Below are 14,576 nucleotides of genomic sequence, written 5' to 3' on the forward strand. Positions count from 1 at the left end.
GGGCTGGGGAGGAGACCAAGAGGCCCTCGGGGTGATTGAGGTCGGCCGGAAGCATTCCTCTTTAGGCAGGAGAGACACCGTGTCACGGCGGGCGTCACGCATCGGTGAACGGAGATGCCTGAAAGGAACCAATCGAGTCCGGGCACGTGAGACTCCGATTGGTGCGGGATTTCGGTTCTCGTTCATGTCCTCCGCCGTTGAGTGTCGTTCGGGTGGCCTGTATATAACCCATCGTCCGCCTCGCTTGTTTGCCGTTCTCATGCTGATCCCTGCCCTCCCCGCCCTCCTCTCGCCGCCAGTTCATGCAAACAGCCTACGCCTCCATGTCTTCGCCTTGTGATCACCTAGAAGACGACGAGATGGACCTTGAGAGCGACCGCTACTCCGTCGCCTCCAGTATGCACAGTGTATCCACATCCGCAACCTCACATGACTGGGAAATGCGCTCCGCCTCCCCCGCGCCCTCCGTGTACTCGATGACAAGTTCCTTGCGCGCATCATCATATCGGGAGGAGTTCGGGAGAGGGATCAACAACTATTCCGAGGTGTATCGTCTACCTGCAGATGATGAGGAGTTTGAACGATTAGGTGCGCACCTCCGGTTCTCGCTCCCCGAAGCTTTCTAATTGCGGGGCAGATTTTCAGCACATCATGTTTATGGAAGTCATGGGCAAGTATCCCCCGCCACTTGCCGAAGTTCTTGCAGACGACACCCCTGGTGTGACGAAGGCGGCTCTTGATCTTGGGTGCGGAAGTGGCAGTTGGTACGTATGGCCTATTCCCGTGAACGCCCCGTGCCTGACTTCGACGTCGCCAGGGTGCTTGACGTCGCACGAGAGTTCCCACATGTCAGCGCGGTCGCGGTCGACCTCGTTCCCATGCAAGATGCGTGAGTGGCCTTGTGTGTCACAACCGGTGCTTTTTCTGATGTTTCCCGAGGCAGTAATATGCCCCCAAATTTGCGGTAAGCGGTGCTCGCCGTGCAAAGTCTCTCGCCCTATAGCTCATACAGCTCTGCAGGAGTGAGGTCGACGACGTGAACCTCGGACTTCAACATTTCTATGATTCTTTCAACGTCTCGCATGCACGGCTGATTTCATCCGGAGTACGTGTTTTGTCCCTGTCTCGGCTCCGCGAGCGTCTGCAACCCGATCTGATCAAATCTCATTGCAATCTCCGTTGCTTCTTTATTTGCCATCTATGGCAATGCGCCTCCCTCAATCTCAGATCCGAGACTACAAGGGCCTGATCGACGAAATGGCCCAGACACTGCGTCCCCGGGGTCTCCTTGAAGTTGCCGAGTTCGACTTTCGCGTGTACGACGCCAACAAGGAGCCCATCATGCCGAGTCGTCTAGAAGAGGAGACCCCTTGCATCGCGCGTTGGATGAACCTCGTCAACGTGGCCGTGGAACAGCGCGGCGGCGAGCCGGACGCCGCCAACCATCTCCATCGATGGACCGCCGAACACCCTGATCTCGAGGATGTCGTCTGTCGGGAATTCTGGTTCCAGACGTGTCCGTGGAAGAAAGGCAGTGATCCCCAGTCAGCGCGTGACAACCGAACAGGTGAACTGATGCGTGAAGATATACTGGTGCGTCTCTCATAGCTGGCTGCTGCGGAATCTGCTTCTGACCTACCCGTAGGCGTTCCTCAAATCTGGCCGTCCGCTTCTCCTTGGTAGCGACATTGACTACTTCCTCGTCGAAGAGCTAGAGATGGAAGCAATGCGCGAGCTCATGGAGGCAACCAGCCAGACGTACATAAGGGTACAAACCGCGTACGCAAGGAGAAGACCACGAAGACGCTGAGGCATTGATTACGGACTTTGGTTGTTCAGCTGCATCTGCTTACTCTATTAGTGCCTAATTGCCACATCTGCATCTGTAGTCTAGCACAACATATTCTATTGCTCTCGTCGCATTGTTGTCGTATCACTGCTGCGTTCGCGTGTTGCCTCCACGCGTGAAACCGGAGCTTTCGGTTTTGTTCCGAACAGTTTGTTGTTATTATTCACCAAGCGGTAACGCGGTTAAGGGTGGGCTCAGGTTTAGACCCAACAGAAGGAAGAGATATGGATCTGGGGCGCTCACGCGATCAACGTCAATCTGCAAGTCCACCGGAAGGTGATGGTGTTCTCGAGGCGGCACGCCGGGTCATATGCATCAGGAGGCGGAGTATGTATGTACACACGTGGCACTTGCAGCTCATCCTCAGGGGAACTCAGGGGAATGCACCCGATCCGGCGTTCAGCGAAATGACAAGCCCCGCGTGTGAATCAGTGTCTCAGATGAATACACAAAGCAGAGCTCCAGGAGAGGAAAGAACAATCGAAGCGATGGGCGCGAACTAGTCTAGCGCTCAACACTTCACAATCATCATGCGCATTGCGCTACAAGGGAACACGGCCCCCGGGACGTACGCCCACGCTGCAGGAAGGGACCAGTATAACCCTTCACTTGGATACGTCAGGGAAGAGGCTAGAAGAGGCCCGCGATTCGAGGCCCACCGCCGGTGCTTTTTTGCCGTCAGGGAAGTATTGCTAGGCGTGAGCGAACCGCATCACGGAGACCGAACACAAGCTGCCTGACATGCGCATGTCGTCGCTCCGAGTGTTGCCGCTGGCGTCAGCGGCTGAGGAGTCTCGCGAGCAGCGCCGGGCGAGCGCACATCTGTGACTACGCCGATTGAGATCGGGGACCCACACTCCGACTCGTCGTTCGTATGCTCCGCCGCGGCCGCGCGAGTCCATGAATGACCGCTACTAGTGCGACGAGCGCGAGGTCGTTTCAGGACAGCAAAGCGCCCCGCCGGCACTGCGAGAAGACATGGATGAGGTGGCTGAATGCAATTCGGTTCAATGGAGTCCCGAGGAATTGTCCATCACAACATGACACATCGGATCGAGCGGGGAAGGCCGTGAACACGCACCTACCACCTCACACTACCCTTACCAGTAACACTCCTCCCTCACAAAGCTGTAAATGAGCTGGCACGCGATAGCCGGTGACATGCCAGCCCGATGCTGTATCCTTGCTAGACATCCGATGTGAAGCGGAGTTATATGAGCTTGCAAATCGGACGATGACGAGCACAGCCTGAGCATAAGTGGTGGCAAACGTCAAGGCGTTCAGTATGTTTGATCGGAAGGTTATAGCACAAGCGCTTAGTCACTTTCTCACGCAAACGTACGTCTGGCGCCTAAAGATCCTAGTACCTTCCCTTGTCCCATCGCAGTCTTCTCCTCATCATCGTCCAGCATTGACGGCTTTCGGGGCTGCATCCCTGCTGTTGCATCCTTACGAAACTATGACTGCCAATGAACATGAAGTCTTGGTCGATCAGATCCTAAATCCCGCAGCCGGCAATGCCGATGGCCTTCTTTCCGGGTTGGGACTTGCAAGTTTCCCCTCGAGAGACGAGGTCCATAAGCAGATCGAGGAACGCCTCCTCCTGCCGAACTCAACGTTGCCAGACCACTGGCTTCCGACCTATCAGGTGTAAGTTTCAGAACATCCGGAATCCGCGGTTCCGATCTGATAATGGCATTCGTTCATCTGTAGACATTGGGAAACCAAGCTATCGATCCCATCGTTGCTCAAGTTCGAGCCGTCACCGCCCCCGACGAGTCTCGCGTTTGTTCGGACTGGTCTGCAAGGACGCGTAACCGGTTATACCGAAGTACGTACTGAGCTCGCTTCTCATGTCCGTTAATTGACGTTTCCGTGCAGGTGTCCAATCCCCGAGTGTCCACCGGCCTGACGTCTACCGCCCTTGACCGTGCACCAGGCCCGAGCCGCAATTTTGTACGGGGAAAGTCAGGTTATGTGCCTTTCTTGCCTGGGGGTCTCGACAATGTTAACCCGGCAGATGATGTCATCGACTTCCAAGAGGGATCCTCGCGTCTCAGAACGGTCGCACCCGGTCTATTGCGCGGCCTTCGCCTCCCTGGGAAAATCTCAGAAGACGTGGACTCTGATGTCGTCGTGTTGGGTGCCGGTCTACGCGCTGCACCCGAGGAGCATGAAGCTCTGGTACGCGCGCGGAACTGGCTATGCTTTACCTAACGGTCCGCTGACTATATGCAATAGAACGGGCAAGCGTACAGATCTTTGGATGAGGAGGATGCTCCACTTGGCAACGGCACTGCCGATATCGACGAGCTGTTACCCACCAGCGTGCGTTATATGTGCTGGACTACTCTGTCGTGCAGGTGCTGAGATGATTTCTACAGCGAAGTCACCTGAATCCTGTCGCCTCCGCTCGCAGACAGTTGCGTCGGGCGAATGTTCAGAAACGTGACTGGGCTCATGAGGTGGACGTAAACAAGGAGATGACCAACTTCCACGAGCTTGTCCCGGAAATGGCGCACAAGGTTCGCCCCTCGGAGATGCATGCCCTTGAGCCTGGGAATGACCCTATTTTTATAGTATCCTTTCGAGTTGGACACGTTCCAAAAGGAGGCCGTGTATCATCTCGAGATGGGCGACTCCGTGTTCGTGGCCGCGCATACATCGGCGGGGAAGACGGTTGTTGCGGAGTACGCCATCGCGCTGGCGGCGAAACATATGACCAGGTATCCGCGCCTCAGACCGTCTTTCCGCGGCAGCAGTTAACTCTCTTACCATCTTCCAGGGCCATCTATACTTCTCCGATTAAGGCGCTCTCGAACCAAAAGTACCGCGACTTCAAGCAGACATTTGGCGCCGCCTCTGTGGGCATATTGACGGGAGACGTCCAGATCAATCCAGAAGCCAACTGCCTCATCATGACCACAGAGATTCTGCGCAGCATGCTTTACAAGGGCGCTGACCTGATACGAGATGTCGAGTTCGTCATCTTCGATGAAGTACATTATGTCAACGACGCAGAGGTGAGGCGATTCGGATGCTGACGCCAGTTCTGTGGCGGATTCTCACAGCACAATCTACCTAGCGCGGCGTTGTCTGGGAAGAAGTCATTATCATGCTGCCGGATCATGTCAACATCATTCTGCTCTCTGCCACAGTTCCGAACACGAAGGAGTTTGCGGATTGGGTCGGGTACGAATGTCAGGTTCTTGTTCCACAGTCACTCGCGCTGATCAGATGCACAGGCGGACGAAGAAGAAAGATATCTACGTTATCTCTACCACCAAGCGTCCTGTGCCGCTCGAGCACTACCTCTATGCCGGTAGAGACTTGCACAAGATTGTTGACGCTGACCGCCACTTCATTGGACAAGGGTTAGCGGTTCTTCTATGCTTGTATGCACGCTAGTGACTAGGTTTTGGTGTGCAGGTACAAAGACGCTGGCGAAGCGCTGCGGCGGAAGCAGGACAAGGAACGGGAAGCCCAAGGTCTTCCGCCGGTGCAAAAGCTCGGCGCGCGCGCTGCAGCGCCGCAACGAGGACAACGTGGTGGACCAACCAGCCGAGGGGGTCAACGAGGCGGTACGCCTGCACGTGGCGCACGGGCAGGCGCACCCACTCGAGGTGCCCCATCTCGCGGCGGAGGCAGCTCGAGGTCATTCCACCAGCCGGACAAAAACCTATACGTGCATCTCATCGGGAACCTGCGCAAGCGCGGCTTGCTTCCCGTGGTTGTCTTCACGTTCTCCAAAAAACGCTGTGAGGAGAACGCCGGGACACTGACCAACCTCGACCTCTCAACCTCTGTAGAGAGGAGTGAGATACATGTAGCCATCGAGAAAGCGCTGTCTCGGCTGAAAGGTGGGTCGTTCTCTCGGTGTCCGTGTTCCGTGCCATCATCTAATACCTCATGCGTCGTATGCAGGGTCAGACAGACAGCTCCCGCAGATACGCCGTATGCGCGACCTGCTTTCTCGCGGCATCGGCGTCCATCATGGAGGGTTGCTGCCCATCGTCAAAGAGGTTGACCTATCTGTTACCTGGTAGACAGTTCATTGTGCGCTGATACGCGGATATAGGTCGTCGAGATCCTCTTTGCGCGGGGATTAGTCAAGGTCCTATTCGCGACGGAGACGTTTGCCATGGTACGGGGTAGCGCCTTCGAGATCGCCTGCGCAGTTGCTAATGCGTATTATAGGGTGTGAACATGCCAGCAAAATGTGTCGTCTTCTCCCACATCAGGAAGCACGACGGGCGCAGCTTCAGGGAATTGAACCCCGGGGAATACACACAAATGGCTGGACGGGCGGGCCGCCGTGGTCTCGACTCTACGGGAACGGTGATCATTGTGGCGAACGATGAGTGTCCCGAGGTAAGTGTCAGCATGTTGAATGCCGGATGCCGCCGATGATTTATAAGTTTTCTGGGGCGGTAGCAAACGACGCTCCAGAATATGATACTAGGGGCGCCCACAAAGTTGCAGTCCCAATTCCGCCTTACGTATAACATGATACTGAACCTTCTTCGAGTGGAGGCGCTGCGCGTGGAGGAGATGATCAAACGCAGCTTCTCCGAGAACGCGACGCAGAGGATCCTGCCTGAGAACCAGAAGAAGGTGGCAGAGGTACGTCTTGGCATACCTCCAGCACTGTATGCAGCTGACCACTCCACCTTCACCTCTAGAACGAGCGCAAGTTATTGTCCCTCCCAGAGCTGGAATGCGACGTCTGCTCTCCAGATCTTGAGCGATTCTACGACACATCGTTCGATATTGTTCAGCTCAATCAGCAAATTCTGGCTATGGCGGTTGAGAAAGGTGGAAGGTACCTGACTCCTGGACGGGTAGTTGTTCTCCGTGACGGTGTAAGTTCGTATCACGCAAGCATACTTCCAGCACGAATGACCGGTTTCGCTACTTGTATCACAGCACTTCAAAGGGAACATAGCTGCCTTCCTCAAACAGGCGCCGTCTTCTAAAAATGAGACCAAGCTTTACTACGTTTTAGCTATGGTATCACCAGAGACCAGAGACCACAAACATGGTGAGTCATGTCATGTTCTTTCTGTAGTCCGGGACTGAGGCTTTTGAAGACGTGGATACGGACGCCGTCCCCCCTAGATGGCCTCCAAATCCGGAGTCCCTCCTGGTCGACGAGCCTACGTACGAGCTCACAGCAGTACCGGTGACCAGCATAGCCATGGTGTCTTATGACGTCATCAAGGTCATTATTCTCTGGGTTCACAGAGCGTTCGGCCTCGCTAATCGGAATTTAAGTTTGACCTCTCACTAATCCTGGAAAAGCACAAGATCTCGGCATGCAACGGAGTCATCGACTTATTGAAGGGCGTCTTGAACGATTGGTTGCAGAAAGGGTCTGTACATGAAGCCGGCTGGGGACGGAACCGACAGCTCGAGTTCCAGGAAATGTTGCGACGGAGGCAACAACTCATGCGCCACCTGAAGGGAGTGACATGCACCTCCTGCCCGGACTTCGAGGAACATGTTAGTGATCATGCTGCTGTCGCTCCTACACACGTCCACACTGACGTTCGAGTAGTACATGTTCACGCACCGCAAGAAGGTCCTCCAAGCCAACATCGAGGCGCTCAAGATGGCCATGTCGGACGAGAACCTTGCGCTCATTCCCGACTATGAGCAACGTATCGCAGTGCTCCAGGAGCTCAAGTTCATAGACGACAACTCTACGGTCCTGCTCAAAGGGCGTGTCGCTTGCGAGGTCCGACCATTTGTTCGTCGAGTGCCCCACGTGCTCACCGATTTTTTTTGCAGATCAACTCGGCGAATGAACTCGTCCTGACAGAGCTCATACTGGAGAACACACTCGCAGCATATGAGCCCGAAGAAGTCGTTGCCCTCCTCTCTTGCTTCGTCTTCCAGGAGAAGACTGAAGCCGAGCCCCTCATTCCGCCCAAGCTTCAAGAAGGCCTGGCTGCCGTCATGGCAATCGCGGAGCGTGTGGAGGCGGTGCAAACTAGACACAACGCACTTGTCGAAGAGTTCCGCGCTCTCAAACCCGGTCTTGTCGAGGTTGTGTATGAGTGGGCTAAAGGCATGGTGAGCATCCCTAGACCGCAGCAGGTGTGTGCGCCCACTGACCAGCACCGTTTATAGCCATTCGAGCAAATTACGGAGCTCACCGACGTGGCAGAAGGTACTATCGTGCGGGTCATCACACGACTAGATGAGACTTGTCGAGAGGTCAGAGACGCAGCTCGCGTCATCGGCGACGCGGAGTTGTTCAAGAAGATGGAGGAAGCACAGATCAAGATCAAGAGAGACAGTACGTACCATGCACAACCTCCAATGTCACTACCCTCATGCTTGTTCAGTTGTATTCGCCGCCAGCTTGTATTTCTAGCCACTTGTGTAGCAATTTATACCGACAACGACACGCATACATTGATCAACACATTGACGCACGCACTCACACAACAGCGGTTCCTCGCAAGCCCAATATATTAAGAGATGCCATACTTTCCGATACAGCAGACAGCAATGGTAACGGCGCAAAATGCGACGAAGGAGTGGGGATGGGGGTATGTCCCTTTTACTTCCGCTTCTTGACCGGCGTCTCCTTCTTCTCTCCACCTGCAGGCGCGACGGGCGCAGTCTCGGTCTTCGCCTTGTCGTCGGCTGTGGGTGCGTCGGTCTTCTTCGCGGACTTGGGAGACTGCAAGAACGACTCGTCAATAAAGGAAGCATGCATACATGCGAATGAACATACCTTGGTGATAGGCTTCTGCTGGGCACCGACGAAACCGAAGAGAACGCCGAGCATACCAAACAGGGTAACAACGGAGAGGGTGAGGCCAGCACCAGTCTCGGGGTGCGTCTTGAACGCAAGGACAGGGTCGATCTTGGCAAGCTCGAGGAACTTGAAGACCTTACGGCGGATGAACTCGACGGGCTCGGCCTTGAAGTCGATAACCTCTTCCTCATCCTCATCGTCCTTCTCCTCAACCTTGTTCTTGATGTCCTCAAGCTTCTTCTTGACGAAGTACGTCTCCTCAGCGAGCTTGCGGGCGTCCTCGACGGAATGGCCGACGTAGATGTTGTCAAAGAGAATGTCCTCTGTCATGGTCCAGAGCTCAATACCGACACCGCCGATGGGGACGAGAGACTTGACGGGGGTGAGATCCTCGAAGTAGTTGGGGTTGGCAATCTTGCGAGGAGCCCACTCGCCCTTGTACTCGGGGTTATCGATCATCGGCGCGAACCACTTGCCCTTGTAGTTGGGGTTGGCCTTGTAGGGGCGCTTCCACTCGCCACAGCCAGGTGCCTCGTCGCACTTGGGGTTGCGGACGGTAGGAGCGATCCAGTCACCGTCCTCCTCGTCATCCCACTCATCAGGCTTCTCGGCATCTATACTTGGCGTCAATCTTGCATCCGGGTTGTACACGACAATGGAGACATACCAGGGTCAGGAATGAACTCAGGCTCGTCATCGAGCCAGCCCTCAGGCTTGACAGCGTCTTCGTCGGGGATCTCGTAAGGAGCATCCTCGTCCCAATCGTCGGGCTACAGGCAACGCAATGTCAGCCTTAGACGACACACTGTGTTGTGGGGAATGACTGACCTTAGTGGCATCGGGGTCAGGAATCCTCTTGGTGTCAACCCAGTCCTCAGGCTTCTTGTCCTCGGGATCGTCAATCTCCTTCTCGGGGTTGACGGCCGGGGTGAAGTCCTCAAGGAGGTTGCCAAGGTTGTGGCTCTCACCGTTAAACAGCACGTCGTATGTGTTGTTGGGGAACAGGTGGAGGGTGTAAAGGTTGGTGGCCTTGCCAAAGTTGGGCTTGGGGGGAAGCTTGAGGTGCTTCTCCTCAAACTCACCAGATACGGGGTTCTTGTGGCGGAAGATGAAGTGAATCTGGGAGCGCGCGCAAGGCACGTGAGCAGACGCGTCACACGGACACGAACGAGAGCGCGTAGCGCGTGCCGAGGCGCTCCCAACAGCGAGTTCCACGTACCTTAGTGCCAGGGCACGTCAAGTCAGGGCCAAACATGATGGTCCAAGGAGTCTTGTCGTCGAACTCCTTACCCGCAGTCTGGAAGCCGTTCTCAAGGAGTTTGAGGTATCCACCACCACAGTTGCCGCCCTTCTGGTACTTGACTTCATACTGAACGACGAGGGGCTTGTCGGCAAATTCAACGGGGTGCGAGAAGGGGGCGGAGATGGCGTGGTGGGCAGCCTTGCTCTTCGCGACGAGGCCCTTGTCGCCCGGGATGAGGGGCTCGAGGGGTTCCTCTACCTCCCACTTGCCGACATAACTCCAAGTCTCGCCACCAACAGCGGTCTTCTTGGTTGCCTCGGAGGGAGTCCACCGCTCGGACCAGTCGTCAGTGAATTGTTCGAGGAAGGGGGCCTTGAGAGAAGTAGGCTAAGACATGACTAGACGTGAGCACATTGCGTATATGCGAAGCAAGCCACACAGGCTATGACACGGACCTCGAAGGGATGGACCTCGTCCTCGTTCGCCTTGACAGTGACGGCGAGGGCAAGGAAGGCAGAAAGCGCTACGCTTCGCATGGTATACGAAGGACCGAGACGGGTGGAAAGCAGGTGCGTTGGGCGAAGGAAAGGAGCGAGAGACTGAGAAGGGGAGGTAAGACAGAATGTGTTAGCTGGCGATAGACAGCGCCCTCTAATAACCGTGGCTCGGCTGTTCCCCGGTCACAAGTGCCACGTAGCCCGTCCCGCTACACGCGCGTCTCCTCTATTCCAGCGCGTTCCATGCTCCCACGCCCGGCATCCCCGGATGGCCTCCTTGCACACCGCTACGAGAGTCAGAGCAGAAAACAATTCCATAGCACGCTCTACATACACAAACACTACATACTACAGCTATCCTAGCAGGTCTGCGTGCCCTGATGCGGACAGAGCAAGCTGCGATATTCCACATTAGTGCACGGCCAAGACCCCATCCAGACACGCCACGTACAATGAACTCGTCGTCCAGATATTTTGACACGGAAATCTGGTCTCCCAGGCCCTTGCGTCTTCTCGTCTTCAGCACGAGGTCCCGTGCGAGTGCCTGTCCCGACGCAGGCTCTAGAGGCCGAAGCTTGATGCTTGTGTCAGTGGGATCACCTGCGTGACATATCGCCTCAGCCACCGAGGTTTCTGCGCACCGCGCACTGTGCAGGCATGGGCAAGTAACACTCACCTGGTACAATCGACCAGTGGTCGAATGTTTGCAGACAGAACGCCTGTCCTTGCGTCGCCGTCCGCAGGTCCGTCTCAAACCCGTTCGCGTCAATCACGGGAATGAGGGCCTTCACCGTGTACAACGGCGAGCCGGCCTTCGGGATGTCCTGAGTAACGTGACCGCGACGTCTCGCGAGCACGGTGTACACGGCGGATATACAGTCAGCCGGGGCCTGCACTTCAACAAAGTATACAGGCTCCATCAGCCGAGGAGTAGCCTAGCGAGTACCAACTTAGAAAATGTCTAGATGACGTAGATGTCCAACCCTCACCATCAAGAAGGAAGAATAGCAGACTCGACGGGCGGTGGGCACGATCTGCCCTCCACCACGGTAAATTGGCTCTTGCGCCAAGCTAGTGTCGAGTATCCGGAACTTCACATTTCGCATAGCTGAAATGTGCGCACTCAATCGCCGGGTAGGAATGCAATGATAAGCTGGCACTTACGCTCATCGCACAACGGCCCTTCTCGTGCGCCCCACTGGAAACCCTGCTTGATGTGTTCCTTGACGGTACTCAACAGCTTCTTGTCGACTTGCGAAGGCAGCGTATCGTCGAGCAGAATATTCGGGCCACTGTCGTCTGGTCCGAACGCCCATATTGAACGCGACGCGAGCAAGTCCCACTGATACTTCTCCTCGAAGAACTTCCCGCGCTCTTTCGCCGTCATGCGCATGTTGACACGCCCAGTCTCGATGTCCTCCGCGATGCCGCGCTCGAGCGGCTCCGCGATCATCGTGAGGCGGTTCCTGCGGACACCTCGGTCAGTCTCGCCCGTCATCGCCACACAGATGACCGGGCTGCCACGTACTTCTTGTTGGGTGTGTCGGCGTAGCACTTCAGCGCGCTCGTCTCGAGCACCGTCTCCGCAAACTTCGTGACCGGATCCGACACCTTGATCTCGATCTCCGAGAATAATCGCCTGAGGTCGTGCATGACACAGTCGAGGTACAGCTCGCCCGTACCAATCACGACGTGCTCACCGCTCTCCTCCACCTTTGTCGCGACGAGCGGGTACGACTTGTTAATGCTCCGGAGACCTGCAAGCATCTTCGGTAGCTCGGAAGGCGCGATGGGCTCAATAGCAATCTTGAGTACCGACTGAGTCATGTGCTTGATGGGCTGGAAGATATGCAAATCGTCCTCAATGTCCACACCAGCAAGCGTCGCTGTTTTGAATATTGATGCATCAACGCCGCCGACCAGTACAAGGTTACCTGCGGGGATTTCCTCCGCTGGGATGAAGTATCTATGACGTGCCGTCAGACCGAAGTCGCATAGGACCTTAAACTGCACTAACCGAGACTCGCTGATCCAGAGGTCCTCGACCTGAGCCTTGACCATATCTTCCTCGTCTTCGGGAGAGTAGCCCTCACCAAGGACCTTGATGTCCATCCCCTTCCGGAGGGTGCCACTGATGACACGACCAAAGGCACGGAAGGACTGGGCGTCGGTTGTGTGGTACAGCTTGGAGATCTGGACCATCACGGGTCCGTCCGCACTACACTCCTGCATGGACTGAGCAAGCTCAGAAGACATTGATCCAAGATATGTTCCTTCCACCTGCAGGCTAGCCGTCAGACAACAGATATTACTACCGAGTAGATAGCGAACAAACCTTCGATCGGGTCGCTTGGACAGGCGAAGGGATATGCTCTGTGATCATGTCGACCAATCCTACAGAAGGGCCAAAGAACTGATCAAGTACAACCTTAAGCAGAGGTCGCACGTCCATTTTGTACATGACAGGCTTGAGCTGGATACCCAGAGTCGCAAGTGTCTCCTTAAGCGCGTCCGATTCCTCACTGAGCACTTGACTGTACAGCTTGTACAACGGCTCAAGGATAAAGTGCACGAATGACCGATTTGCGTCGGGGTCAGCAGGCTTGCGAGTAAACTTGCGAGTCCCCTCGTTGAACCAGATGTCACCCCAGAGGCGGTCGGCGAATGCATTGACGTCCAGGGAGCCTGCCGCGGGAGCACACAATCAGTCTGTGGGTTCGCCGGTGAGTCATTCATGCGTAGTGACGCACCGTAGGTATCTGCGTACATTTGCGCAAATGAACGCAGGGTAAAGCACCAGTGCATGTCAGTGCTCGCAAATGCGACATTGCCATTCTCGGGACTAAGCCGCAACGCAGGGTCTGGGTTAATGCCGCTGAACAGCTAACTGTGAGCCTAAAACTTATGAATGCCTGGGACATGACGTCGCACCTGATGAAGGTATTAATCTCTTCAATGGTATGCTTGATCTTGTAGTACGCGTCCGCGGGCTTGATGCGCAGCTCAAGTATTAGTCGGTCAATCTTGTTCACGACAAGAGTGATTTTGACACCTTCTTGCAGCGCATGCCGGATGATCGCCTCCGTGTTGCACATCACACCCTCCACGACATCGACCACAAGTAGGATACCGTCGACCAAGCGAATGGCACTGGCAACCTCGTCGACGAAGTTCACGTGGCCGGGCGTGTCAATGAGGTGGATGAGGTGCGACTTGCCATAGCTGTTCGAGAGCACAAGAGACATAGGCGAGGATTTGATAGATATTTCACGGTTGCGGGAGAGAACATGGGTGTCTGTGTAGCGCGTCTGGAACTCGGCATGAACAAACATAACTCACAAAATGAGAACATACTCCGTACCTGGTGGTCGGAATCCCATGTAAGCTTGTGGGTCTCGAAGACGAGCATGTCCATCAAGGCAGTCTTGCCATGGTGCAGGTGGCCAGCTACAGCGACATTGCGCACAAACTCGGGGAAAGCGGTCATGTTCAGCAAGAAACTATGACGACTCTATGAGCATGTAAGTATCTCTGCTCGTGAAGAGAATACGCACCCCTTGTCGAATCGAGTCTCCGGCATGTCCTTCTCCTCGACAGTCCATTTTCGTACTTTCACGGGAGCGACGATAGGCTCCGAAAGTGGTTGTGCATCCTCCTCCTGGACCAGCGTCTCAACCTCCTCGCCGTACACCTCAGAAGCTGACGGATAGTACTGCTTGTCTTCATGTAGAATCACAGCATTATGCACGGGCTCTATGGCAGGTCGCATAAGCATATGGACACCGGAGATAGGAGCGAAAACTCACCATCCACTTCCATAAGGGCCAACTCCTCCTGCTGGGGCTCCTCGTCGAACCCCTCCAAAGGCTGCGCCTCGGGTTGAGGAACGAACTGGTTTTGCTGCAACTCCTCCTCCTCCTCGTCCGACTCAAGGTCGGCACCAATGTAGTTTCCGAACTCATCGTAATCTTCAAATGAGGCCATAATGGTGGACTGGGGGGTAGCAGGAAGTTCGACGGGCAGGGGTAGAGTTCTTAGTCACTCGTAAGTGTACCAGAACGAAGCAACGACGAGAACCCCGGAGGTGGAAGATGCGCAAAAAGCACTTTCAGACGTTTAAGAGAGGTTCTGGAGCGTGAGAGAGGACGAGGAGGGGTAGGGGGACTGTAGCAGGGATTTTGGGCAGGAGCCACCGTCGCGGTCAAGGAGAACGCGTCG

At 55.4% G+C, this 14,576-nt stretch overlaps 3 protein-coding genes across 3 annotated transcripts; 2 read left to right on the forward strand and 1 right to left on the reverse strand.

Annotated features, from left to right (window-relative positions):
• The first annotated feature begins 206 nt into the window (after positions 1 to 206).
• Positions 207 to 1,922, forward strand: L226DRAFT_528345 (uncharacterized protein). The gene is made up of 7 exons (XM_067679337.1): positions 207 to 588; positions 638 to 764; positions 818 to 889; positions 944 to 964; positions 1,021 to 1,105; positions 1,228 to 1,593; positions 1,646 to 1,922. The coding sequence occupies exons 1-7, from the start codon at positions 324 to 326 to the stop codon at positions 1,808 to 1,810; spliced, it is 1,101 nt and encodes a 366-aa protein (XP_067542718.1). The 5' UTR covers positions 207 to 323; the 3' UTR covers positions 1,811 to 1,922.
• A 1,302-nt stretch (positions 1,923 to 3,224) lies between these two features.
• L226DRAFT_475564 (antiviral helicase) lies at positions 3,225 to 8,280 on the forward strand. Its single transcript, XM_067676676.1, has 22 exons — positions 3,225 to 3,499; positions 3,563 to 3,680; positions 3,731 to 4,033; positions 4,091 to 4,177; positions 4,234 to 4,374; positions 4,430 to 4,575; positions 4,635 to 4,872; positions 4,935 to 5,041; positions 5,095 to 5,223; positions 5,279 to 5,709; positions 5,774 to 5,871; positions 5,928 to 5,993; positions 6,047 to 6,220; positions 6,284 to 6,472; positions 6,532 to 6,711; positions 6,776 to 6,890; positions 6,940 to 7,070; positions 7,124 to 7,351; positions 7,407 to 7,586; positions 7,640 to 7,924; positions 7,982 to 8,150; positions 8,200 to 8,280. Exons 1-22 carry the CDS (start codon positions 3,309 to 3,311, stop codon positions 8,226 to 8,228), a joined length of 3,735 nt encoding a protein of 1,244 aa, XP_067542719.1. The 5' UTR covers positions 3,225 to 3,308; the 3' UTR covers positions 8,229 to 8,280.
• L226DRAFT_607323 (Calreticulin-domain-containing protein) lies at positions 8,214 to 14,571 on the reverse strand. The gene is made up of 18 exons (XM_067685785.1): positions 14,165 to 14,571; positions 13,913 to 14,111; positions 13,720 to 13,858; positions 13,290 to 13,666; positions 13,109 to 13,233; positions 12,694 to 13,043; positions 12,376 to 12,638; positions 11,887 to 12,324; positions 11,523 to 11,824; positions 11,348 to 11,466; positions 11,035 to 11,293; positions 10,810 to 10,958; positions 10,317 to 10,460; positions 9,838 to 10,248; positions 9,447 to 9,737; positions 9,286 to 9,388; positions 8,595 to 9,232; positions 8,214 to 8,540 (listed from the first exon to the last, which is right to left on the reverse strand). Exons 1-18 carry the CDS (start codon positions 14,340 to 14,342, stop codon positions 8,418 to 8,420), a joined length of 4,608 nt encoding a protein of 1,535 aa, XP_067542720.1. The 5' UTR covers positions 14,343 to 14,571; the 3' UTR covers positions 8,214 to 8,417.
• Between the last annotated feature and the right edge of the window lie 5 nt (positions 14,572 to 14,576).

This window comes from Lentinus tigrinus, assembly GCF_003813185.1.
Source record: "Lentinus tigrinus ALCF2SS1-7 unplaced genomic scaffold L226scaffold_1, whole genome shotgun sequence".
Taxonomy (NCBI): domain Eukaryota; kingdom Fungi; phylum Basidiomycota; class Agaricomycetes; order Polyporales; family Polyporaceae; genus Lentinus; species Lentinus tigrinus.

Excerpts from the sequence above, each read along its gene's own strand:
- L226DRAFT_528345 (XM_067679337.1), top strand. The coding sequence starts at position 324 with ATGTCTTCGCCTTGTGATCACCTAGAAGACGACGAGATGGACCTTGAG. Across the intron at positions 890-943 it reads CTCGTTCCCATGCAAGATGC|TAATATGCCCCCAAATTTGC; the intron begins GTGAGTGGCCTT and ends TTCCCGAGGCAG. Across the intron at positions 1,106-1,227 it reads CACGGCTGATTTCATCCGGA|ATCCGAGACTACAAGGGCCT; the intron begins GTACGTGTTTTG and ends CCTCAATCTCAG.
- L226DRAFT_475564 (XM_067676676.1), top strand. The coding sequence starts at position 3,309 with ATGACTGCCAATGAACATGAAGTCTTGGTCGATCAGATCCTAAATCCC. Across the intron at positions 7,352-7,406 it reads GCCCGGACTTCGAGGAACAT|TACATGTTCACGCACCGCAA; the intron begins GTTAGTGATCAT and ends ACGTTCGAGTAG. Across the intron at positions 7,587-7,639 it reads AAGGGCGTGTCGCTTGCGAG|ATCAACTCGGCGAATGAACT; the intron begins GTCCGACCATTT and ends TTTTTTTTGCAG.
- L226DRAFT_607323 (XM_067685785.1), bottom strand. The coding sequence starts at position 14,342 with ATGGCCTCATTTGAAGATTACGATGAGTTCGGAAACTACATTGGTGCC. Across the intron at positions 13,859-13,912 it reads GAGACTCGATTCGACAAGGG|TTTCTTGCTGAACATGACCG; the intron begins GTGCGTATTCTC and ends GAGTCGTCATAG. Across the intron at positions 11,467-11,522 it reads AGGGCCGTTGTGCGATGAGC|CTATGCGAAATGTGAAGTTC; the intron begins GTAAGTGCCAGC and ends CGCACATTTCAG.